Genomic DNA, 27944 nt, shown 5'->3' with positions numbered 1-27944 from the left:
AGAGTGAGCGAGGAATGGTGAACTTTAAGCAGGAGCATAGTAACGTCGTCAAGTGTTGTTTCACCAAAAGGTTGTTGAGAGAGAGTGAGACACAAGGTAAGTGGTGTCTTCTGGATCAGAGAAAAGGCCAGGAGCAACATTGTGAGATTGTGCAGGGAAAGAGACTCCATTTCATTCTGCCATGTAATAACAGTCTTTGTAATGGGAACTAGCAGCAGCAGCCAGTGCAGCTCTGTAATGGCGTTACTCATGGCCATAACAGTGATGAAGACTTTACATAGATCAGTATTCTGTTTCTTTAGAATCTGTTCTCTCCTGCACAATCCTTGCTTCTTTCCCCAATTTGAACCGCCCATCCTAATAAACTGTTCTTTTATTGTGTCTGCCTCATGTGTTTTCCTTTCCTTTACCCTTGAAGAAGTCACTACAATACTTTGTCATACTTTGTAATACTTTAATGGTGAATATAGTACCCTTTCTTAAACCAGTGGTCTATTTTGGCAATTTTGCCTTTATACAAAGAATCCTTGTATCCTTCCATGAAAGTTCCAAAGTCTTACAGAAAGCATCATTTGCGAATTGTGTCTCTTGCATTTTTGCAGTGTTCGTAAACTTTTCTTATTTCTGTGTCCTTTCCTTTACTTGATACTCAGAACAAGAGAAAACAGTTTGGGTCAGTTGTAGAGCTTATGTGGTCTTAATATGTATATATTGTAACAAGACTATTTTTGGGGTTTAGTGCTGTTTCAGTGTGCCCCAGAGCTGCGGACTCTTCTGCAGTGGATTAAGACTAAGAGTAAGTGTGGTTGTATTGTACGTCTTGGGGTCAGAGAAAGGAAACAAAGTTGTGTAGTAATTCCTTATGAGCAGGCTTACCGGACCTAGTCGGTAGGTAATGTTACAAAGTGAATTGTGCATGCATCAGACAGTTACAGACATGAAAGTGCACTTACATAACTTTAAAAATAAACCATATTTTATATTTACATTTGGACTGAATCAAATATGTTTACCTCAATGCCATTGAAAAAGACATGTAATGCATGGAAATAATTGTTTTGCTTAGTATATAAAATAGAAAAATATGGATCAACATATATGTAATCATTAGTCTTCAGCAATGTCTGAATTGGAAACAGATACTGTACAGTTGTGCTTGAAAGTTTGTGAACCCTTTAGAATTTTCTATATTTCTGCATAAAATATGACCTAAAACATCATCAGATTTTCACTCAAGTACTAAAAGTAGACGAAGAGAAACCAGTTAAACAAATGAGACAAAAATGTTATACTTGGTCATTTATTTATTAAGGAAAATGATCGAATATTACATATTGGTGAGTGGCAAAAGTATGTGAACCTTTGCTTTCAGTAGCTGGTGTGACCCCCCTTTGCAGCAATAACTGCAACTAAACATTTCCAGTAACTGTTGATCAGTCCAGCAAACCGGCTTGGAGGAATTTTAGCCCATTCCTCCGTACAGAACAGCTTCAACTCTGAGATGTTGGTGGGTTTCCTCACATTAATTGCTTGCTTCAGGTCCTTCCACAACATTTCGATTGGATTAAGGTCAGGACTTTGACTTGGCCATTCCAAAACATTAACTTTATTCTTCTTTAACCATTCTTTGGTAGAACGACTTGTGTGCTTAGGGTCGTTGTCATGCTGCATGACCCACCTTCTCTTGAGATTCAGTTCATGGACAGATGTCCTGACAGTTTCCTTTAGAAATCTCTGATATAATTCAGAATTCACTGTTCCATCAATGAAGGCAAGCTATCCTGGCCCAGATGCAGCAAAACAGGCCCAAACCATGATACTACCACCAACATATTTCACAGATGGGATACGGTTCTTATGCTGGAATGCAGTGTTTTTCTTTCTCCAAACATAACGCTTTTCATTTAAACCAAAAAGTTCTATTTTGGTCTCATCCGTCCACAAAACATTCTTCCAATAGCCTTCTGGTTTGTCCACGTGATCTTTAGCAAACTGCAGACGAGCAGCAATGTTTTTTTGGAGAGCAGTGGCTTTCACCTTGCAACCCTGCCATGCACAACATTGTTGTTCAGTGTTCTCCTGATGGTGGACTCATGAACATGAACATTAGCCAATGTGAGAGAGGCCTTCAGTTGCTTAGAAGTTACCCTGGGGTCCTTTGTGACCTCGCCGACTATTACATACCTTGCTCTTGGAGTGATCTTTGTTGGTCGACCACTCCTAGGGAGGGTAACAATGGTCTTGAGTTTCCTCCATTTGCACACAATCTGTCTGACTGTGGATTGGTGGAGTCCAAACTCTTTAGAGATGGTTTTGTAACCTTTTCCAGCCTGATGAGCATCAACAACTCTTTTTCTGAGGTCCTCAGAAATCTCCTTTGTTCGTGCCATGATACATTTCCACAAACGTGTTATGAAGAGCAGACTTTGATAGATCCCTGTTTTTTAAATAACACAGGGTGCCCACTCACACCTGATTGTCATCCCATTGATTGAAAACACCTGACTTTAATTTCACCTTCAAACTAACTGCTAATCCTAGAGGTTCACATACTTTTGCCACTCACAAATATATATAATCATATATAATTTTCCCTAATAAATAAATGACCAAGTATAATATTTTTGTCTCATTTGTTTAACTGGTTTCTCTTTATCTACTTTTAGGACTTGAGTGAAAATCTGGTGATGTTTTAGGTCACATTTATGCAGAAATATAGAAAATTCTAAAGAGATCACAAACTTTCAAGCACAACTGTAAGTGTTGGCTTCTTGATCCTCCTTCTGATGCATTGCAAATTTTGTTGATCTCTTTATGAAGTGCTTGGGCCCCCCTCAGAGTTTTGATCATTATGAAATACATACATTATATCAGACAGCATGGGAGTTGCAGGTCCCCTTCAAGGTCAGAGCAGGAGAGGCCGGTACACCAAAAGTAGAATAAAACCAGCATGGTGTACCAGTGCATAATAGCCCACATCAAGCCCTGATCTTCATTTAAAAGATGTAGAGTCAGTGTCCCTAATTAAGTAATCATGTAATCACATCACCACCATTTGAAAAGTGTGTATTGAAAGCTGCTGGCAGTTTCATTCATGCTGTATTTGGAGTGTCATGAAGGTGTCCCCCAGCTATGAGATCTCTCACAATATGTGCTATATAGAGTTTACGAGTTCTGTCAAGCCTCTGATTATGTATTTTATACACTTTGAAGACTATTGAATTAATTTAGTTAGTAGGAAAAGTTGGGCGCTTATTGAATGATAACTTATGTACATAACTGAAAAATGTGTTACAGTGAGAAAATTCTGCTTCACATGTGATTCTAAAATGTGTACAGTACCTCTTGTCATCTTTACTTTTTGTATAAAGATTTCAGGGGCCTTTTCATATGCTTGAAGTGAATAACTAACAAACAAAATGTGAGCTTTGGCACATAGTTTAGCTGATCACAATTTTTTGGTCCTATTTTCGATCCTAAAATTCTTGACTTATCCAAGAACATATTCAGTAGTTATTTGTCATATTGTTTTCTTAGGCTGCTTATTCACTTTTGGGATATGGACGGGCAAAGCCAATGGTAAATGCATAGTATGCAAGGCAGAAAGCAGGTTTTGAATACACCAAAATGCAATGTGCCGATTTTAACATTTCCAGTTACTCCGACGTCTTTGAATGGCAGGAGCAAAATAAATCTCTAGTGGAAACTTTGACAAATGTAACAAATGATAAGTGTTGTATATTCCTGCTGTCCCAATGTGCTGTCATGAAGATGAGATTTTTTGATTTTAAAAGTTCAAGGAAGTGCAGAATCCCAAGCCATTGTTAGACAACAATCTTTTTATAGCTCTTGGATAAAAATGTGTGTAACTGTAATGCTAAGGGTGTATGGTAGCACTTAAGTAACATAGTCATACTCATGGTTTATTTAACATTGTGACTTTTTTGTGGCCTGTATATAATTAATGAATTATTTGACTTTGATGCAAATTATTTTGTAACATAAAAGTGTAAAGTTTGGCTATAGTAGAGGATAATAAATCAGCACCCCATGTTTTATTTTTTATTTTGTTGCTAATTAGGTGCATGTGGGGGCGGCACGGTGGCGCAGTGGGTAGCGCTGCTGCCTCGCAGTTGGGAGACCTGGGGACCCGGGTTCGCTTCCCGGGTCCTCCCTGCGTGGAGTTTGCATGTTCTCCCCGTGTCTGTGTGGGTTTCCTCCGGGCGCTCCGGTTTCCTCCCACAATCCAAAGACATGCAGGCTAGGTGGATTGGCGATTCTAAATTGGCCCTAGTGTGTGCTTGGTGTGGTGGGTGTGTTTGTGTGTGTCCTGCGGTGGGTTGGCGCCCTGCCCAGGATTGGTTCCCTGCCTTGTGCCCTGTGTTGGCTGGGATTGGCTCCAGCAGACCCCCGTGACCCTGTGTTCGGATTCAGCGGGTTGGAAAATGGATGGATGGATAGGTGCATGTGGTCTGATGCAGTCCTAACACTTGTGCATTTATTTGTCATACACGAAAAAATAATAAATCCTGATATTTTCATTAAAATTTGTTTTGGAAGATTTTGAGTGTCAAGGGCATTTTTTATGTGCCTTTCCTCTGTTGATTTAAGCTACCTCATCCTGATTTTACTTTGACTTTCTTTATCATTATGATTCATTTTTTGTTAAGATCTGCCCTAACCAGCTATGAAACCTACCAGGGATCAGTGTATTTAACCACATAAGATCTTCCTCATTTCTCACTGGGGTATTTGATTTAGCTAATTACATGGCTTTTTCAAGACAACTGTTTGCAGCTGGGCCTCAAGTGTATTGGAGCAAAGATATTGAAACCCTCCTATTTAGGTTTGAAGACTAGACTGAATTTTGTTTTCTTTGAGATTATCCTATACATTAAGATTCCAAATTGTATAACCTGTTAAATATGAATTTGAATAATTAATAGAAAATTACCTTTTCAGGTACCTGAACATGCTGAATTGGGATGGATCCTTGGATGCTTGATCAGCATGCCTCGTCTTAGACATTTACCACAGTGGAAGGTAATTTTTGTTTTGTTTTTAGTAGTTTGGAATTTTCTTTTCTTAAATTGTTTAGAGTACCACATAAATAAAAAAATTACTTTGATGTAACCATGACTCTTGGAAATATGTTGAAATTAATGTAATAAAAGACAAATTGTATTTAACTATGTACATTTTTATTCTGTTTAGATTACTTTCCACATCTACACTGAACATTTGAAGTTTCAAATGTTTTCCTACACATCCTCTGATCAGAAAACCATATTACAAAAGGACACAATCCATCACTGGACCCTCAGTGTTACAGTTCATAACAAATTAATTCTTGTAATTTGAGTCAAAGTATTTTTGCTATTCAGAGAAAAGGAAGAAACCCAAAACCAGTCACTTTATGGCACCACTATTGCATGCAAAGTACTAGAAGTAACTTCTGTTAACATCGCATACTGCTTTTGTTCATTTCAGTCAGCAGCTAATCTTGGTACACATAAAGTTACGTTTTACCTTGGTATTCATTATATACACCAAAGCTGAATATTTAGCCCTTGTCTTAAAAACTGTTACCAAATATAGTATTCTCCATCTTGTTAAGACCTAATCACATTTTATGTACTGACTAATACTGAGGAAGATGCAATGCTCAGGAGCATTTTATTTTTCAAGCAATCTTCAGGTTTCTGCTGGCATACATGATTTTAAGGATATTTAAGCTGTGTGTAAAGTATGTGAACTTAATTTTAGGCAGCTGGGTTTAATCACAAGGACCTTATTTATTCCTCCATAAGACATCATTTCTTGGTTAAAATTAGTAAAATGAGTAATGAAAAATGCCATATGTTAATGTTACACTATTACTGTTTCACCCTAGATAAAAAGTGGACAGAAGAATGAAAGTAGTGTTGGATTGTTTACATACCCAGTTCTGCAGGCTGCAGATATTCTTTTATACAAGTAAGATCATATTTTATAACTTTGGACTTTTTTAATCTACAACAGTGAATCACATATTAGGGATATTTACAAATGGTATTCAACAAAAAACAGTAGCCCAGTAGCCAAATTCTTTCCCTAGGCATTTGGGAGGGAATAGTAAAATAATTATTTCGAAGATTTTAAGTTGTCAGTACAGGTTTTGCAGAACAACTTCTCATCACTGTTATCTTTTTCTCCTTATTTTCAATGTTGGAAATATTAGTTCACTGAAGGTTAGTTATAATGTGATACTGAGAGCAATGGCAAGCACCACTGTATGAAAAGGTTCCGGTTATATCAAGGCTTACATTTAAACAGCAGTATAACTCAGAGAAAGTGCACTAGAGACTTATCAAGAAAAAAAAAAGTACCAGTCATAATTCACCCAACATTTTACATGTGTTTGTGAGGTGATTATGGCATTTCACTCCAGTAGACCTACCTTGAAATTACTGTAGTAGAATGGGATAGCATTCTTTCAGATTAGCTGATGCGGTTTGAGATGGCCGCCTTTTATGAGTGTGGAAATTTATGTTTTCTGTTCCAGTGGTATGTACAATGTCAGTACCATAGTTCTGAGCAGCCGTTCGAGCATTATGGTTAACAACCATATCTCCCTTAATGTTTCTATCAGAAAAACACCTTAGTTTATATTGATCATAAATTATTTGATGCCCAACGTGACAACTTTTTTTATGCTCCTCTTTTCTATTATTTTGAGGCAGAGCTAGATACAGTAATCACTTAATTCCCAGTATTGAGATGCTTTTGACAGTAAAGGCTGGACAGTGCAAGCCAGTGATGAACAACAAAAGTGATCAGAGTAAAGAAAGAAGATCTTGCACCAGATACAGTGCATCCGGAAAGTATTCACAGCACATCACTTTTTCCACATTTTGTTATGTTACAGCCTTATTCCAAAATGGATTAAATTCATTTTTTTTCTCAGAATTCTACACACAACACCCCATAATGACACCCCATATAACAGAGCATCATGGACAAGCCACTTTCTGGGACACGATGGTCCCTTGTTGGTTTCTTTTCCATGACGTGAAAGGAAGGCAATGTATGGCTGTTTTCATGGCTTTTTCAAATTTAGCAAATTCAGTCAAACATATTGGCCCTTACAGTGTTTGGTGGTGGGTGCATACAAAAAGTGCTCTATAGTCAAACTGTTATTTCTATATGGTCTTGCTGTTTAAGCATAAGTGCATCCGGAAAGTATTCACAGCGCATCACTTTTTCCACATTTTGTTATGTTACAGCCTTATTCCAAAATGGATTAAATTCATTTTTTTCCTCAGAATTCTACACACAACACCCCATAATGACAACATGAAAAAAGTTTACTTGAGATTTTTGCAAATTTATTAAAAATAAAAAAACTGAGAAATCACATGTACATAAGTATTCACAGCCTTTGCTCAAAACTTTGTCAATGCACCTTTGGCAGCAATTACAGCGTCAAGTCTTTTTGAATATGATGCCACAAGCTTGGCACATCTATCCTTGGCCAGTTTCGCCCATTCCTCTTTGCAGCACCTGTCAAGCTCCATCAGGTTGGATGGAAAGCGTCGGTGCACAGCCATTTTAAGATCTCTTCAGAGATGTTCAATCAGATTCAAGTCTGGGCTCTGGCTGGGCCACTCAAGGACAGTCACAGAGTTGTCCTGAAGCCACTCCTTTGATATCTTGGCTGTGTGCTTAGGGTCGTTGTCCTGCTGAAAGATGAACTGTCGCCCCAGTCTGAGGTCAAGAGCGCTCTGGAGCAGGTTTTCATCCAGGATGTCTCTGTACATTTGCTGCAGTCATCTTTCCCTTTATCCTGAATAGTCTCCCAGTTTCTGCCGCTGAAAAACATCCACCATGCTTCACTCTAGGGATGGTATTGGCCTGATGATGAGCGGTACCTGGTTTCCTCCAAACGTGTGACGCCTGGCATTCACACCAAAGAGTTCAATCTTTGTCTCATCAGACCAGAGAATTTTCTTTCTCATGGTCTGAGAGTCCTTCGAGTGCCTTTTGGCAAACTCCAGGCAGGCTGCCATGTGCCTTTTATTAAGGAGTGGCTTCCATCTGGCCACTCTACCATACAGGCCTGATTGGTGGATTGCTGCAGAGATGGTTGTCCTTCTGGAAGGTTCTCCTCTCTCCACAGAGGACCTCTGGAGCTCTGACAGAGTGACCTTCGGGTTCTTGGTCACCTCCCTGACTAAGGCCCTTCTCCTCTGATCGCTCAGTTTAGATGGCCGGCCAGCTCTAGGAAGAGTCCTGGTGGTTTCGAACTTCTTCCACTTAAGGATGATGAAGGCCACTGTGCTCATTGGGACCTTCAAAGCAGCAGAAATTTTTCTGTAACCTTCCCCAGATTTGTGCCTCGAGACAATCCTGTCTCGGAGGTCTACAGACAATTCCTTTGACTTCATCCTTGGTTTGTGCTCTGACATGAACTGTCAACTGTGAGATCTTATATAGACAGGTGTGTGCCTTTCCAAATCATGTCCAATCAACTGAATTTACCACAGGTGGACTCCAATTAAGCTGCAGAAACATCTCAAGGATGATCAGGGGAAACAGGATGCACCTGAGCTCAATTTTGAGCTTCATGGCAAAGGCTGTGAATACTTATGTACATGTGCTTTCTCAATTTTTTTATTTTTAATAAATTTGCAAAAATCTCAAGTAAACTTTTTTATGTTGTCATTATGGGGTGTTGTGTGTAGAATTCTGAGGAAAAAAATGAATTTAATCCATTTTGGAATAAGGTTGTAACATAACAAAATGTGGAAAAAGTGATGCGCTGTGAATACTTTCCGGATGCACTTATGCTTAAACAGCAAGACCATATAGAAATAACAGTTTGACTATAGAGCACTTTTGTATGCACCCACCACCAAACACTGTAAGGGCCAATATGTTTGACTGAATTTGCTAAATTTGAAAAAGCCATGAAAACAGCCATACATTGCCTTCCTTTCACGTCATGGAAAAGAAACCAACAAGGGACCATCGTGTCCCAGAAAGTGGCTTGTCCATGATGCTCTGTTATAGAGAAATGCAGAATCCTTTTGCGATAAAGAAAAGAATTGTTGAGAGAGGTTTATTCATTAATTTATCTGAGTGGACCTGTTCAGCAGAACTTTGAGTTGCACAACAACCACACAGCTTTAGAGTCCTGTCATCGAATCATGTAGTGTCTGGATTTTGTATGTTCTCTCTGCTATTGTGGATGATCATTTCATACTTGAACTATGTATGATTCTGAATTGGCCATATTGACATTAAATGTGTGTGTGTGCCTTGTGATGAGTTGACACCACATCATGAGCTTGCTTGTTGTGTAAACTTCCTGTCGCTCCCTGTATAATCAGCATCTCTCCAGGACCATGATATGGATAAGGGAATCAGAAGACTTCACACACATATAAGCTGCTGTTTCAAATGAAAACATAGTTAACCACGCAGGAGGATCCACCAACAACATTCATCATTTCATTAATCAGTTGCATTGTGTTTAAGGTGGTTGTTCCTTTGGTACTAATTAAATATGGTGAGCAGGAGTTCTTTGTTGGTTCATTTGAATGACTGAAAAGTAATCAACAAGCTCTTCCTAAAATAATTAGTCAGGCTTAATTCAAAAACGAAAATAAAAGTCAAATAAATGCCAAAAAGAACATTCGGACATGACCACAAGCTTTCTCTCTTTTCTGGCAAATTGATTTTCTTATCAAAGCTAACATTACAGCTGCAAAATTTTACTCATGCTTGCATGCACATTATGTAGACAAGTGTTGTGAAAATCAAAAGTTCTTTAAAAAAAAAAAACATCTACTTTGAAGTGCTGTGGCATCACTCCTGCCCCGTTCAACTGTGCAGATGCATCCTTTTCTTTTCACAGCATCTGATGACTGGACACACACCCACTTCTTTGCCTTTAATTTGTCTGCTTGACCAAGAGATACAACGGTATATTATAAAAATATTATTTATGGATATTTGCTAAAGTCATTCTGAAACTTTTTCGGCTGGTGTGGATTTTAGTCTGTATAATTTAATCAATATATAACTGGCCACATTATAACTTTGTCTGTTTAATCAGACAGGAAATTCTAACATAAAATCGTAGAGATGTTTCTGAAAAAGGTTGTCCATGTAATACATACATGAGCATTGCTCTGTGATTTTAGGACTACAACCCAACAGCCTGAGTGTTTGCAAGCAAAAGTGTGGGGTATTTTGGACTACTGTGAAAAACACTACAGGATGTTGGGTATTTTTCTACTTTGGTTATGCATTACCAGTTCCACGTATAGGCTGTTCTTTCTGAAGCAACAGTTTTAGAACACAGCCATTTCCACCCACATACTTTAGCAGGAAATAGTAGTTGTGCATTAACATGTTGAAAAATGACGATTGTACTTTGCAAATGTTGTGTGAATTAATCTAATCTAATATAATGTTGGTTTAAAGGGTATATCCTTTTATGCCATTTTCCACACAATTTTAGTGATAGACACTTCACTGTTAAATTTCAGCTGAATGTGTTGCCTTGTCCAAAGCAGGTATATTACTTGTTGTTATACTTCACTTAGAATAGATCCACCTTCCCTCAATGCATTTTAAAGTGATGCAGGATTAGTAGTCTTTAGCAGGCATTAGCTAATCATTTTAGTTTTAAATTGCTATGTTCATACTTCTTGTAAGTAGCAATTTAAAAAGTAAAAGAAAAGAAGGAAAACATTCACGTTAATAAATTAAAATCTCTGTAGCTGAGAGTTTGAAGGTCGTTGCTTCCAAGACAGTAGGGTTCTAGATAAATGTGTGCTTTGGAAGTAATGTATTTTACACACAGGCTCATTATTATTTAATACAACTTCACATTCCATCATTAGAACATTAGAACACTCTAGACGAGAACAGGCCATTCAGCCCAACAAAGCTCGCCAGTACTATCCACTTATTTCTTCCAAGAAAACATCAAGTCGAGTTTTGAAAGACCCTAACATCTTACTGTCTACCACACTACTTGGTAGCTTATTCCAAGTTTCTATCGTTCTTTGTGTAAAGAAAAACTTCCTAATGTTTGTGCGAAATTTAACCTTAACAAGTTTCCAACTGTGTCCCCTTGTTCTTGATGAACTCATTTTAAAATAACAGTCTTGATCCACTGCACTAATTCCCCTCATAATTTTAAACACTTCAATCATGTCACCTCTTAATCTTCTTTTGCTTAAACTGTAAAGGCTCAGCTCTTTTAACCTTTCCTCATAATTCAACCCCTGTAGCCCTGGAATCAGCCTAGTCGCTCTTCTCTGGACCTTTTCTAGTGCTGCTATGTCCGTTTTGTAGCCTGGAGACCAAAACTGCACACAGTACTCAAGATGAGGCCTCACCAGTGCATTATAAAGGTTTTTACTTCCAATGTGTAATACTTTACATTTACTGACATTAAATTTCATCTGCCACAAATCTGCCCAAGCCTGTATGCTGTCCAAGTCCTTCTGTAATGATATAACGGATTCCAAATTATCTGCTAATCCACCTATCTTGGTATCATATGCAAACTTAACCAGCTTGTTACTTATATTCCTATCTAAATCATTTATATATATTAAAAATATCAGCGGCCCTAGCACTGACCCCATTATCTGCAACATAATAAAGTTGTTGCAAAAAAAAAAAAACTGTAATGGGACTGGTATCTGTCATCTATCTTAATAGTGCTATAGACTATCTGATAATGCCTGCAGCATCAGTCCTGTGACTATTCTTAGCTTACAATCAGATTACAGACAAAACAGGCACATTGATAACGTTCCTAAACAAACTTCTATAAAGTTCTTCTCAGTAATGAAAGGCCATGCTTTCACTTAACACACATTTTTACGTACATAATGTATAAAAAGCTTTTACTGGGACATTTATCAGAGCTTTTTCTGTGTTATTAAGTAGGGTGTCTGCTATTTTTAAAGATTAAAAGTTACTTAGTGTTTGAAAAGGTGCTGATATTCATTATGAAATGTGAACAAAATTGGAATCTCTCAGCAGTTACACAATAAGTTTTACCATAGTGAGAGATGTGCACCATGTAAGTGCACTGAAGTCTACGTGTGCACATGACCAGAGAATAAATATGTCACTGACGTAATTGCCCTCCAATGTTGCATTAAAACAACATAATCTTACTGTTTTCGTTCCCTACAGAAGATGAACACCATTTTTCCTCTATAACTGTCTTTGGTATCTCTTCATCTTTATAGAATTTCTGCTCCTCGTTTTCCATCTAGCAATATTTCTCCTAACATTGCATCCATAATCAAAGTATTTCCTACTGGCCTTCATCACAGAGGGAACATGTTGCCTTCCTGGCTGTGTAGCCTAGAAGGATCATTCCTTGTCAAATCAACTGATTTCCCAGAAATCCCACAAACTTAGGTCTCAAAAAATTCTGAAAAAAATAAAGGTGTACCCATGTCATCTAGGAGACACCCTTTAAAATTATTTTTATACTAGACATTAAGCCCATTACAATAACGGGCGCTAGAACAGTAGTGCATAAACATTAGTATGTGGCTGTAATATGCGTCACTGTATTGTGTGCCTTTAATTTTCTCTTGCAGTAATACGTCTCTCCAGCAAGTACTGTGCAGTTCCCCAGCAAGTATTTTAATCTGTGCTGGCGTGCAGCTGATTATTGTATGTGTGCGTCTCCCCAGCAACAGATTTTATGTGCGCGAAAATAAATCTACTTTTAAAAGTCATCCTATTGTAATATCATGAAAATTCATATATTTAGGAAAACCCAACCCCTTCAACGACTGACACGTTACTGGGCCAAGTTTGTTAATCGCAAATCTGACATCCTCAGAGTGAACACTTGTACAACAATAAACACTAATCCTACCTCTTTGGGGAAGCTGGTCTCTGAGTCTCAGTACCCAATTGGATTTTTTGTGCGTTATGTTTTAGGTCTTACCTCATTTTCTGAAATCCAATTGGAGCGGCCACACGATATTTTATAGTTCCCGCCCTCTCTGTCATGTGTGACGCGTCAGGCGGCCTTTGAAGCATTGCACCGTGCCCCGCGCATGCGCACTTCCCCAGAAGACACACACATGGACACACACAGGGGTTTTATTAAAGAGGATAAGATCATTTTTTTCCAAGATATAATTTTGTGAGGAGAGGTGAGTGTCAATTTTTTCCATCAATTTTAGAAGACCATATCTCAATAACTAAACTATCTAGCAGGCTCAAATATTGCAAACTGGTACCTTTATAGGTATAGTGCGTAACAAAATCAAAATATTTGGTCCAGATGACACCACTTGGTAACAGCTTCTTCTTTCGACTGCTCTCATTAGGGGTTGCCACAGCGGATCGTCTTCTTCCATATCTTTCTGTCCTCTGCATCTTGCTCTGTTACAGCGAACCTTCAAAAATGGAAAAAAAATATTTTTGGCTCTGCCATGTTTAGGCTTTCAGAAAGCATACTTCTAACTGATGCAGCATGCTGAAATGTTTTCCATGTTTAGATACATACGCAGGGCTTTTCAAAGGGTCATAAACAAACAAGAAATTGCATCATGGTTTGACCAGCAGATTTCTCAAATGTGCAAAAATCATTTTGGGTCTAATTTTCAGACCAGTTTAATGCACTGTGGGAATGTCCAGACATTTTTTAATTATTTTTCCTGTATCCTACATGGTCCCTTCTTTTTCAAAAAACAAGTCTTATTTTCTTATATGAATCTATCATTTTTATTTTCCATTCTAAACATGAGTTAAATTCAAAATTTGTCAGTAATGATAATCTTCAAGTTCTTCACTAACTTAAGTGTAGGATTAATGGAAATTATAAATCATTAAAGGCACTTTAAGCACAACACATGAACAGCAGAGGCTTGATTTATCATTAAATACAACAGTAGTTATAATGAAATGTTAACATCTTAGTATTGAAGCAGCAGGAATGTGACCCATTTCATTTATTCTTCTATCGAATTGCAGAGTGTAGGGCATCTTTGTCTTTGAGATCAAGATGGTACTGCCTCCCACTGACCATTGTAGGTGCACTAAGCAGTGCAATGACACACTGTAATGGCACCCATCAAATATTGTCTCTAGGTGGCCAATGGAAAGGCTGTGCGGGATAGTTTGGATTCATGAAACATATCAGGATGTCTTATTCTACTTCATTCTTGTCACGAATCACACCAGTCCAACATTTTTCATCATACATGTAACCTCCAATAGGACACTACTCTAATGTGAAGGATGTATCTGATCCATCAGGAGTGTGATTGGGAGAGGGCCAGGTCTCAGCTGCTGCTTCAGTGATGAATATTTGGACAGTCAGTTGGCTGTCTTCACCAGACACCTGTCTGACTTTGGGTTTGCCATTTTCTGTAGCGATGTAACAGTGGTATTCTCAAGTACCAGGTACTGTTTTGGCCATGGAGAATCGCATTCTCTGTTCAGCAACATGAGATAGGACATCATCATGTGATATGAAAAAAAATGTTTGACATTTTTGATAACTTACTGATTGCAAACTCAATGACTACCATTATTGACACATGGCACATTCGGCCTATGTTTAGGATGGAACATAAACATGAAAGATTTGTATAAGAAAGGTAAGGTTTGTGTTTTGAGAAGAAAGAGACAGTGCAGAATAAATAAAAAATATTTTTAAAATTATCTGCTCATTCCTACATGCATGCCGTTAGGGTGCTCTGAAAATAAAATCCAAAATGATTTTTTGGATTTGAGATGTCTGCTGTTCAAAACCTGATACAGTTACTTTTCTGTTTATTGCTTTTTCAGAAAGCCTATATAGTTATCTGAGTAAGGAAAAAAATCAAAAGTCTGTGTTGGTTACAAATATGTGTTTCTGAGGCCTAAACGTAGTTAAGCCAAAAAACTCAAATTAAATTTTGGTCAATTTCAAGGGGCTGCTTGGTTTAATTTTGCCATGATGCTATACAAATTAATTTACTAACGTGCATAGTCAGAGCCTGCTTGGTGGTTTAATTCTTGAGCCATGGAGTTGTGAAAATTTAATGAAAAAAGAGGCCGAATAAAATCAACATTCCCCCTCACTGCCTCCTCCGATAACACTTTGGTAAAGTCTGTATCTTGGAAGTTATTAATCACAGAGTGTCTCCTGGCTAACATGGGTACGCCTGGTAATTTTTCCAGAATTTTTTGAGTACAAAGTGCATGAGCCATTGGTTGATCTGACATGGAATGACCCTGAAGCAAGTAGACTTTGCTCAAGGAATAAATAAATATGTCACTTGATCTTAGCCAAATGGCTAATAAAAGATTGCAATTTTTTGTATTTGGTTGTTTCTCTTTCTGACCACTTTTACTCTTGTGCTTAAATTGGCCTAAGTGTATAATTTGTACATAGTATTCTAATGATCTGATTATGGTGTCTGCTTTACCCTGATCATCTTGAAATTTTGATTTCTTTCTGATATGTGTTGACATCTTAAATATACAAAAATGTTGGCTAAATATACAGTAGAATGCCAATACCCCCCCCCCCCCCCCCCATTCATTTCTCACCGTCTCTGAATAAAACAATAAAACACTGTCAATTGGTTTTCAAAGACTTACTATGTTGTAAGCATCTGAATTGAGAACTGTGATTGCCTCTTCAGCCCCACCTGATGTCTGGTAAAGATCTCAGTGAAATACTTTGATTCATTTTTGTATTACAGTAAAATGTGAGTAATGTCAGGTTTGGATGAACAGTTTTGACTAGTGAATATTTGGATGTCTGCTGCTGCTTTTGCACTTGCAAATATTGACATTCTTGGTTTTTAACAATTCTTACATCATTTATAAGAAGTGATGTCTTGGTTTTTTTAAGGTTAGTTTTCTATAACTAAAATGTTACTTATTTTGCCTTGCCTGAATATGTTAAAAAATCAGGTTTTAATCTAATTATCCTTGTTCTCAAATTTATCAAGTGAAAGTCTGGTGAAGTCAAATTTTTCTTCAAATAACATTATAGTTTACATTTAGAAAAATATAGTTCTAAAGCTAAAAGTAGGTGTTTGTAAAATTTGGCTACTGAAAAATAAATAATTGTAATAAAAAGTCAATAATTTGACAACACACAGAGTAACTCGAAAGTTATTACAACTGTTACTTATTTATCCTGTGAACCCTGATGTAAGAAAGTCATTCATTTATTATTTTGCAACAGTTGCAACCAGATATCTATGTGGGTGAGAAAAACAAAAATTCCAAAAGGCAAAACCCCACAGAAAATAAACCTGTGGGTACCTGCAGTCTTTAGGAGATCAAGAGCACAAAGACTTGTTAACACAGCAGCTCATTGCCTTTTTATGTTTCCTGAAGCCAATACTTCTATGTATGTTTTATTAATTACTCTGTCATTTATATTCTTGAAATATATGTTGGTGAAGCTATTATATTTATAAGATGCCTGCTTTCTTTACTGTAAAGAAGTGCGAATAAGAATTCAGTTGCCATTATGACAGATATCAGTAAAGCTGTTGAGCAGTAGAATGAGCTAAGGGTTGATGCTAATTTGCAAAATAATAATGCCACTGGCATGTTGTTATCCTGCAATCCCTATGCATGAGACCACATTTCCCACACCTACAAAACGAAATGCATGCAATTCCTGTTATGGACTGATACCTCCCAACGAGGATTGTTTTCCCGCCTTGTGTCCTTTGCTCCTTGCAGCCATCAACCTCAAAACTACAGCTGAATACGCTGTCTTTCCTTAAATTAAATTATGAACCACATTTAAATTATCTTTCAAACTTGTAAGAGTTGTCAGCCTAGTTACCACATACATCATCAGTCGGTATATTAATATTTCTGTGACATGAAGCGCTGATTGTTTGTGCATTTCACTGAATCAAACTTCAGTTACTTCTGAGAGCAGAACCTTGTAACATTATAATAACACCAACACCTGTATAATTTAATTAAATATTTAAGTGAAATTTCTTCAACTGATAGACAAAATACACAAGACCATTGACTTTACAAGACCATTGACATAAAGTGGTTATATTCCATCATTTCCTGCCAACATAAGAATTATGAAATGTTTTAGAAATTGATTGGAAGGATTTGTATTTCAGTACTATATTGTAAAGGAGATCCAGAAATACATCGGGTAGCGCCATTGCCTCACATGTCCATCATTCTGTGTTAGAGCCTAATGCGTACATGATGCTTGCACACGATGTTGCTGGGATAGGCCCTGAGCCCTAGTTACCTTGAAGTGGATTAAGTGGATTTGAGAATGCTATGCTGTTATATTAAGTAACTTGTTTCTATTTAGAAAATTGATAAATGACTTAAATGCATAAATAATGTCTTGAGGAAACTTATAAGTATAATTGTTCTGAATTTCTTTTTTTGCTGAATTGTATAGGTCTACACATGTTCCAGTTGGCGAAGATCAGCTAAAACATCTAGAACTAGCCCAGGATATAGCTCGTTCGTTTAACAATAAGTATGGTGACTTCTTTCCAATTCCCAGACCCCTTTTAAGTAAGTTGACTTTATAAAGCTACATCTGACATTTTATTTAATTTTTACTCATAATAGGGCAATATATCTGCATTTGAAGCAGTAAATATATTAACGTATTAGCTTTTAATTATTTTTTTCCTTAATTTTTTTGTACGTCTACACTGGCAACAAGACCCCTGTCTTGTTTTTTAAAGTTTTTTAAAGGCACATGTGTTGAAAGTATAAGATTGATGAATGTCTGAACTGTAAAATAAGTTGCACATATTCCCATTAAAATAGGTCAGTTTGCATTTCTTTTCAAACAGACAAGAAGAAGATATACAGTTGGAAGTGGGAGCTCTTGCTTAGATAGATTAGACTTGATTTAGTGCCACTTCATGTTAATAAAATGAGAAATAACTATATGTAGAAGAAGCTAGAGATATTTAAATAATTTTCATTTTACTATAAGCAACTGACTTTTCCTGAAACATTTTTGTTGCAATTTGAATTTAGCTATAGAACATATCATCTTAAATTAATTTTCGGCAGTCATTATTATTTTAGATATGCAGAAACACATACAAAGCTTGTAAGGTATTACCTTAATAATGCCTTGTAATGCATAAAAAAATTATTTTCAATGTACATTTTTTCATATACTTATATTAACACACCCAGTAATCTCCTCTACTTTGTGCTTTATTAGCATTGAATAGATAATGCATTCATGTCTGAATTGTTACGTAGCAGGCAATAGTAAAAGTGGAAGGCCTAAGAGGAGGTTTATGGATGTGGTGAGACGGGATATGCAGGTGATGGGTGTGACAGAGCAAAATGTAGAGGACAGAAGATATGGACAAAGATGATCCTCTGTGGCAACCCCTAACAGGAGCAGCAGAAGGGAGAAGAAGAAAATGTGTGCCATCTGTTTTTGTTCTCAGTCCTTGTTGAAACAAGTTGCTGTGGCCTCAAATGGATGCTACACCATGTCTGTGCCACTACAAAATGGTGATTTAAGAGTTATCAATTGACCTGACAGCTTGTCTTTGACTTATGAAAGAAAACTGAAGTTCCCAGAACAAACCCACATGAACATACATTCATTTAAGGGACTCTTGGTCAGGAACTGAGTTTTACTTAAGTGCCTTGAGCATGGGAAAGGCACTATATACATAAAATGTATTATTATTATTATTGCTGAAAAAAGCCAGAGGTTTCTTATCAGCATTGTATTGGATATTAATGACAGTTTGTGATCTATCTGTATAGCTATTGAAGACTTGCAAAAAAATTAAGTAACTGAGTACACAGGTTTTGAAATGTTATTAACATTTCTGTTTCTTTTATTAGTGTAATTCATTATGTATACTCACTGCTTTGATTGTAATACATTTTTTTAAGTTTATTGTGCTTCACTAATACATGATTATTTAAAAAGAATGCCCTTATTTTAAGTGAGTTTAATTCTGATTGTTCCTCAACTGTACTAAAATGTGGTTTAGACCAAGGAAAATTGTCCATGTTTTGTCTTTTAAACAGAAGGAAAGTGTTTCTTTTTTTTGCCACCAGGCAGCACAATTAATGAAAATGGAGAATAATCGTGTATGGAATATTGCATGTTTGAGAGGGTACATGTGTGTGAATTTGTGTCTGAGTATTTAAATGAATGCATGAGAGTATTTATCTAGAATTACTTTAATCCATTTGCATGATTTGACCTTTTTTATTTGTGCTTTCAAATCAGGCTCAGTCAAAAAGGTGAAATCATTGAGAGATCCGTTGGCCAAGATGTCAAAGTCAGATCCTCAGACACTGGCAACCTTGTACATCACTGACTCTCCAGAAGATATTATACTAAAAATTCGCAAAGCCGTGACAGACTTCACTTCTGAAGTGACATTCGACCCAGAAAGACGACCAGGTGTCTCCAATATGGTTACTATCCATGCTGCTGTGTCTGGCATGAGTGTTGAAGATATACTTAATCAAAGTCAAGGACTTGATACTGCACATTACAAGCAGGTAGTGGCTGAAGCAGTTATACAGAAATTTACGCCCATCAGGGAAGAGATTCAGAAACTCCAAACTGATCCAGGATACTTGTGGAGCATCTTGAATCATGGGACTGAAAAGGCTAAAGAATTGGCAGTTCCTCAGTATCAGCATGTTAAAAAACTGGTTGGGTTTTATTAAAAACAAGGAGCTTATTTTATTCTTCTGGGGGGGAAAGAAAAACATAACCGATCCAAAGATGATGTTCAGTATCTTTATTTTCCAAGATGGAAAAATGTGCTAATGAAATTTATTCCATGGGTTCAGCAAAAATAATTCTGTATTTTGCTTGTATTTTAATAGAATCTAAATTATATAATTGAACTCTTTCCCTGCCTTTTAAAATTATGTCAGTTGTTATCTACTTTTGTAATTGTAACATTCATGTTAAGAAAAAAGTTGAACCTACTAAATAATGACCAGCTTCTGTGAAGTTGCATTTGAAGTAAACAACTCAGTGACACCTTTGAAGAGAATAAACTTTGAAACTAAATTGTATTGCCACAACAAAAACCATGCTGTTTTAAAACTTGAAACTGTGTTGGTCAATGAGAAATAAACTGGGTTTTTATTTTTTATTTTTTTTTAATTTTTTGCTTTACACAGGACTGACATTACACCTTGTCATTACTTTCTTTCAAAACAAAAAAATTTCACATTTTATTAATTTAGACAGATAATGTCTAAAGTTGCATAATACTACTACTACTAATAATAATATTCGATTGTCACTTTATTTTCTAAGATGTAAATATGCAAAAGGTTTAAAATTGTCAAAAATAAGTGAATGTCACCACCCCAAAAGATAGGTCCAGTATATCCTGACTTGATTGGTTCTCTTTAAGTGTGTGTGTATTATTTGTTTTGTTACATTTGATTTCAAGGGTCTAGACATGTAAGAATTTAATATGTTAAAAAAATTCAGATTTGTTTTTTTTTATTATTTTTTTTTTTGCTAAATAGAAAAAACAGATCAAAAGACAGTTATGTTAGTTTTTAATTTTAAGTATTAAAAAGAGTAAAATGTTTTATCTCACGGAGCATCAAACATTTTTAATTAGTTAAATGTATTTACCCTGATAATGCCTCATGATTATTTGGTATTGCATGTAAATATTGATGTATGTGCTGCTGCTTCGGCACAAAGTACTTATGTTAATACTGTGTCCGGAAAGTCGTGTTAAATTGGCCCGTTAGCGTTAATCAAGCAAGTATGTCTTAAGCAAAGTGAAGCAACTTAAGTGCACAATAAGAACATTTAACATGGTCACAGTTAACTTCTTTATGCTCTGGACTTTTTATTCCATTCATCTTTTTTTTCTCGCTGTTGTTAATGCACATCCTAAACGCACGCCATTTTCTGGCAAAATCTCTGTAAGCTGATTTACTTTACTGCTGCACATATCAATATCGTCTGATTTTTTCGAAACAAAACTACTAAATATTTTGCAGATGATTTTCTTTTTATTCCAAACCAGATTAAATTAGACATTCCGCATTATGGAAATCTGCATCCCTCTTGGGTCTGGTTCAAAATGCCAAATGTGCTTGTAATGGCTCCGTCATGTCGGTATTACATGCAAGTGAACCAGTGTTCTGCAGTTTCCAGTATCCAACTCAGAATCCATACACTCTTAAAAACAACGGATATTTAGTGGAACTTTAGTGGGCTCTGTGGTTCCTCCTAGAACCATTGCTTGACTAAAAAAAATGTAATTCTGGAAAGGATTTTTTTGCATTTGAAATTGGTTGTTTGAACTTTGAAAAAGTTCATAATGTGTGGACAAAACAGAAGTCGTAATATAGAGTAGGTTAAAGCAGGATACAGAAGACCAGGAAAACCAGAATTTAGCCCTTCTTAATATAGGAATAGTCCTTTTAAAATCAGGAACGTATTTGTATTTTGCAAATCTGTTATCATCTACTCATGCTTATATATATATATATATATAGATGTAGATATAGATAGATAGATAGATAGATAGATAGATAGATAGATAGATAGATAGATAGATAGATAGAACCTGATACAGTTCTAGATAGTTTCTTTCTGGAACTTTCATGTAGATAGTTCTTTTGGGAACTAAAAATGGTTCTCTTATGCCATCGCTCTGAAGGACTACTTTGACACCTTTATTTTTAAGAGTGTACGGCGCATCACGTTTCTAGGGGTACGGTGTTTGCAATCGAAATGAATTCTGTAAAAGTAGGAACGATGCCTTAGTGTGTTCTGTCCTGAAAGCTCTAAATTAATTATTGCAAAAATTCACAAATGACATTATCCACTTCGGCATGTGCGTTTGTGTAACTGGAAGGTGAAGGTGTAATTTCTTCTAAACATAAAATGAAAGCTGAATAAAAGAGGTGTGTTGTCTTATTGGGCTTTATGTAGCACCTGCTCTTTAGATTTCCCAGCAGGGCAGGTAGTTGCCCTCCATTCAGCCGGCACGTTTCCGCAGTCATTTTTTATGCCCCGATATATTAAAACAAACTGTTAAAAATAGGTTTGCAGATAAAATATATAACGTGTAAAATAATTGGCTTAATATGTCACATTCAATGTAATTGTCGAAACAACTATATGCATATTTTAATAATTATACTTGAAAACCTTCGATGTTTGAGAAAATGTAGATCGTAGCGAATTTTAAAAATCGAAATGTAGAATGCAGCTATTTCGTTTTCTTTACAGCTTGCTAAAATTAAAAGCTACAATCACTGTATTTTTATATGTTATAATTTAAAAGCACCTCTAAAATGACATCGTTCTGTTTTTACTCATTGAACAATTCTGAATTAACGGCGTTTATTTATTTAAAGTTCTGCTCGAAGTGCCTTCTTTTACAAAGCGACTTAACTATGTTATTTCTTCTTTAATTAAAGTTCATCCTTGACCTGTTTAATTGCATTGGACTGTTGATGTTCATCTCTTTGCAAATTAAGATGAGAGAGAACGACTTGAGTGAGAAATAATTTGGCTGCACTTACGTCAGACTGGACCGAACGCCAGTCAGGCATTTCACTGCTTGGTCCGGCCGGGTGTCCTCGACAGCCTGCGCTCTTTGTGTAAATGTAAGTTTACAAGTCACGTACCAGCCGCGTCACGGCCCTGTCATTTAGCAATAATAAAGGTGTGCACTTGTTTTTTCCCGATGTACCATTTCATATATGTTATTTACCGTCCTGTACCTGGATGACAAATAAAATATGTTAAGTCAGCAGGGGGCACTCAAGGGGTGTAAAGTACATTTTATCTAAGCTGAAAACTACGGAGTTGAATGTCCGATACCGGTGTGCCACTCATTTGAAATTCATTTCGAAGTAAAGTGAGTATTGTACATGAATTTAAACAAATCGTAAATTGAATAAATAGGCGAGTTATTGCTTCTAAAAATGTTAATATGTTTTGAGAAATTTTACACGGAATATGTAAATTACCAAATATAGTAATTACATAATTATGTGAATATACAGCGAAGGCTGATAACAAAAATAAGTCTGATAACTGTGAAATGCCACTTTTTGGTTTACATAATGAAAATGAAGCTTGCAGTTGAGCTGTGTGTGAGCTGTTTTACTAGTTTGTATCAAAATAAAATTGTTTTCGGAAGTCAGCACTGCATACATTAACTTGCCTTTGTAGTTACATAATTCCACGAGTATATATGGGCTTCTTATTGTCCAAGCGTATCTTACGTTGTTGTTGTTTCTTATAATCCCTCTAATGTATTATTTTGTTTTGGACAGATATTAATTCGTTACGCGTGTGCATTTGCACAATATAAAATAAAAGGCTGTAATTGCTTGTGACCTTGAACTGGATTGAGAGAGTTCGGGAAATGTAAGGATTTGCGTGAGTAAAACCTTCCCGCAGTGGAAGTGATATAAAATTATTGTTTTATTTTGCTCATTATAATTCTCTTCCTGTTGGTTTTAGAAGTCGTTTCTAACGACCTGTTTTGAATTCGTTTAAAGCGCCCACAAAACAAACTTTTACAGCAAGTGCCGCGTATGTTTTACTGGTGATATTCATTTCTCCGTAGTAAAGGATGATTTAAATATATCGTGAATAATCTTTATTCACTAACTAATATAAATATCCCTAAAAGTAGGCGTTCTGATTTGTGTTTTTATTACCGATTTTCTGAAATTCAACGGTTTAAAATATCTCTTTATATTTTAATCTGTATAGTGCCTTTCACACATTGAACTTTTAAAGTTGCTTTATTGTCTTAATATCTTTCTTTTATGTAATCTTCCGTATCTGTTCATTTATTTGGTGTCCGTCATGTCAGTCTCACTTCTATAGTTTCCCTTTATGGCTATCTTTTAATTTATATCAGGCATTTCATATCCGTGTTTGTTCTGTATTTGTTTTAGACAGGAGTTATGTCTCAAAAGGGATTCCTCGATAAAACTAATTCCATCAAAACTGTTTCTGGTTTAGCAGACGTTTTTAATTGTAAAATTACACCACCAATTTTCTAATTTAAGCACAAGTTGTTTTAAAATGCAACATCGGGTTTTCCCTTCCAATAAATATGTATAAAATATGAGGCCGTATGCACTCGCACAGCCGGCTTGTCTTTTACTTTGTTCATTTTATTTGTATTCATTTCCTATGTGGCCGGAGCCCCAAACAGATTCTTGATTATACTGGAATGCACACTAAAATGTTATCTGACCTTTTATATGGCGTTTTATATCATTCTCTGCCTATTTTTGTTTACATGAAAATTGGAGAATAGCTCAGGAGAGTCTCTGCTTCAATATCAGTTTAAACTATGGTAATGCTACTTTTATTTTGGGGAAATCCTGTAAGTTTCGTTGAAAAAATTGAGCTTGCACCTACAACTGATCAGTAAGTCAGATCTTTGAGGGCCTCTTGTTTGCTTCTCGGACTAAAGATTAAAAACACGGCTTTGCCGACATCGTCATTTTTATTGTCACTGTCTGCCAATTAAGGATTAGTGTCGGTACCCACATTAAAACAGACTCATCTGGACAGTAAAAAATTTCCTATGCCAAATGCGAATGTCCGCAGAGTGAACGTAAACGTTTCTGGGTGATAACAGGTACGTTTGACGCTAATGTATGACCTTTCAATCTAAACGATTTCAGGTGACCTCCATCTTAACTGTTTGTCATTTTCCTTCAGTTAACACCAGGAAATTCTCACTGTGTTTGTATACTAATGTTGCCTCATTTCTGAGCGCACCACAAGCTGATACTGATGTGTGTTACAGCGGCAAATAAAAAAAAAAATGAAAATTTTTAAGACAGTAATGGCAGGTGATTTTATTAAATTCTTGTACCTTGTCCGGACGGGTGCCTTGTGGCCCTCCAGATGTTCTTTTCCAGTGATGTAGAAATGAATTTTCAGTTTGGCCATTATATGTTTTATTCCTTGTAATGTATTCGTCGTTTCTTTAGCAAACATTTATGCGTAACTATTTAGAAAAAGCACTGACTTTTACTATAAAAACGATGGAAACTCCGATTAATCAACAATGGTATATATGGCCTTAATAATTAATTTTTGAAAAGCGAGAGAGAAAAAAATGAAGATTTATTCTTTTCAGTTTACGCATATAATGTTTACATTTCTAAACTTTTTTTTTTATTATTAAAGTGGTATTTATCCTGGAAAGTGCACAAATGATTGCTAAGATGGTTGTCTTTCTTAGGTGGATGAATCTTAATTTATGCCGAATAACAGACTGCTTCTAAAGGATTGTGTTTGCTTCCAGAGGAGAGGAAAGGCACATGTTGGCTTCCAACGACCCCGTTCTTTAGCACAGTTTATGGGAGATTAAAATAAAATAATGTGCATTTGTCGGACTTTTTACAAACGACGTGTTTGTGTCCGGAATAAATCACCTCGATACTTAGACGGACGTCTGGGTCTGTCAGTGGGAAGAAAATGTTATGATCTTTAAGTAGAACACTCTTGAAACGACCAGAATATGCACACTGAAGAGATGCAATAAATAGACGGCTTAGTCCGGGAATTGCGAGGTTATTAACAAGAGGACGATTTCGGCAGTTACCTTCTCAAGTGGGTAAATGTGTGCGTTTCAGGTATTCATTAAAGCTCAGGTGAATACTTTCATGTTGTAAACATATTCTTTCTTCTGTAATTAATCAAAACCGTTAAACATTTCCCAACCTATTATTCCAGCTATCCAGCGGTAAATATAACGCTGTTTTCGATACTTCTTGTCTGTCCTTAAATACGACGTATGCTTACTGTACATTTAATGTGGTAAAACAATTATTTTAAATGCAAGTCAGAAAATGTTGTTCTGACGAATTTTATCCATGTTCTAAATATTCGTTCTTTTATGTTACATGACTTTGACTTGAATTTCGAGTGTGTTCGTCTTCGTCTCACTTTCCTTTAACGCCAAAGAAGTAATTACAGTGATCAGCAGTGGCAACAAAAATAAAAGAAGCTGAGGTCAATATTATCTCTTCATTTCTTTAAAATGTCATTTCTTACAAATGAGCATAGCTATTCTAATATGAATTTGAATTTGTTTCAGATGAAGTCTGTTTATCCTTGCAGTTGGCCGGAATTATGATGGTTGAACTCCCTGATAATGGCTGTCTCTTCCATACATGTACCGCATTTAAAGGTCGCAAACAGTATCAGCAACAAACCAAATGTGGACGGGACGCCAACCCTCTGTTATTAAGCTTATACAGTGTGCTCTATTTACTTTACTTCCTTCAGCCTTTCGTTTTTAAATTGATAGGTGACCTTCTCATGGAATGCCGCTCAATGCTGAAATATAAGGGGTGGATACTTGATGCAAAAAAAACTGCGGATGTTTTCCGAATAGGCAAGGGACACTTCATTTCACCTATTACTCCTTTACATCGTGTCTGTACAAGAGCGAGAGACTTACCTGCAGCAGTAAAAGCGATCGAGGTCAATAAAGTCAAAGTTAAACCGCTCGGGCGGGCTGTGCACGCGGCACTGTATTTGTTGATACCGTAGTTACATTCAAAGCTGAGGCTCACGAACATGTGCAACACCTCCCGGCCGTACCGAGCCTTGGTAGCAGTCGCGCAAACAGAACTGTCCTAAAATGTATTATTTTAATTTGTTTATCGCTCAAATTAATTTGCTATTATCCCAGCTATACACCGACATTATTAAACCTGCACTTCTCGTATTTCGGAAATGAACGTGTTTAGAACCATGTTTTATAACTTTAATGTTTTAACTGTACTTTAATTACTAACATATGCTTTTATATACAGGCGGTTTGTAAATTGCAATATTTTCTCCATTCGCTTAGGGAAGATTTTAAACTGACAAACTCTGAAGTGCTTTGCATGAATGTTTGAATTTTTTGCCCTCTGAGGACATTTAAAAGTAACAAGAAAGGGTTATTAAAATCTGCGATCTTTTTTGTGAGGATAGTTATTTCATTACGGATCGAAGAGATGAGAAAATTGATGTACATTGGCTATGCATTTTTTTTTATTTATTTACGTGTGTGTATATTTTTGTATGTATATATGTGAGTATCTATGTGAATCTATATATATGTATGTGTATATATGTAGTTATATGTATGTGTGTGTTTATATACAGTACATACATAAATATGTATTTTTTTCCGGATCAGGACCTCATTTTTCTTTAGCTTAAGGCAAGGCAGAGCCATTGGTGGAAAGCCTGGTCTTCGCAGAGTACCTACTATCAACAATAGTTTTGTTTCTTTCTTTCTTTGTTTCCCGATATATTTATCACAATGAAAGAGTTTTAGAAAGCAACCATTATTTTTATTTAAATAACCTGGCAATGCTGTAAAATTTCACGCTGAAAGAAGTTTTTGTACCTTTTAACTATACGAGAACGAGGTTTTTGTCACTTTCTTTAAATTTATTTTAGTTTTCTGTGCTTTTATTAAAATACTGCTACTGATACTACTACTACTAATAAGAATGATGACAATTAACAATAATATAAATGATATTTAGACTCACTTAATCTAGCATTAATATTAACCCAGCGCTGTAAACACTTCACATTATAACGCATGCAGCTTCTACTATCAATAATAATGGTGATGCTATTGTTGTTTTTACGGCTTTTGCTTCTTTACTAAAAAAGGGAACTCTGTGTAATTTTCAAGAAATCCTTCCCGGGTGACTTTGGGTTAATTTGGAATCGGCATGTTTAGTAGCGACAGTGCGGCTGAAGCGTCTCGCATCGCTTGCCCATCTTTCTCTTTTATCATTGGATAAAGAGTTTTGCCTTCTGCTCTGTCCTCGTCCTCTATTGGTCGGGAGCCTTTTTGACAGCCCTCCGGTGTCCTCCCCTCTTCAACGGGCGAAAAAAAAAAGTTCCACTGGAGTGT

General features: G+C 36.3%; 1 protein-coding gene across 1 annotated transcript in view; it reads left to right on the top strand.

Moving 5' to 3' along the window:
* Positions 1-20145, top strand: part of wars2 (tryptophanyl tRNA synthetase 2, mitochondrial) — a 95114-nt gene extending 74969 nt beyond the window's left edge. Inside the window, exons 3-6 of the mRNA XM_028800755.2 lie at positions 4963-5043; positions 5894-5976; positions 17435-17553; positions 19262-20145. Coding sequence (XP_028656588.1) covers positions 4963-5043; positions 5894-5976; positions 17435-17553; positions 19262-19710 — 732 coding nt within the window. The 3' untranslated portion in view covers positions 19711-20145. The remainder of the gene's footprint in view (positions 1-4962; positions 5044-5893; positions 5977-17434; positions 17554-19261) is intronic.
* Positions 20146-27944: the final 7799 nt, after the last annotated feature.

Source organism: Erpetoichthys calabaricus, chromosome 4 (genome assembly GCF_900747795.2).
Source record: "Erpetoichthys calabaricus chromosome 4, fErpCal1.3, whole genome shotgun sequence".
NCBI lineage: Eukaryota > Metazoa > Chordata > Cladistia > Polypteriformes > Polypteridae > Erpetoichthys > Erpetoichthys calabaricus.
This window is presented reverse-complemented; position numbering and strand designations above follow the sequence as displayed.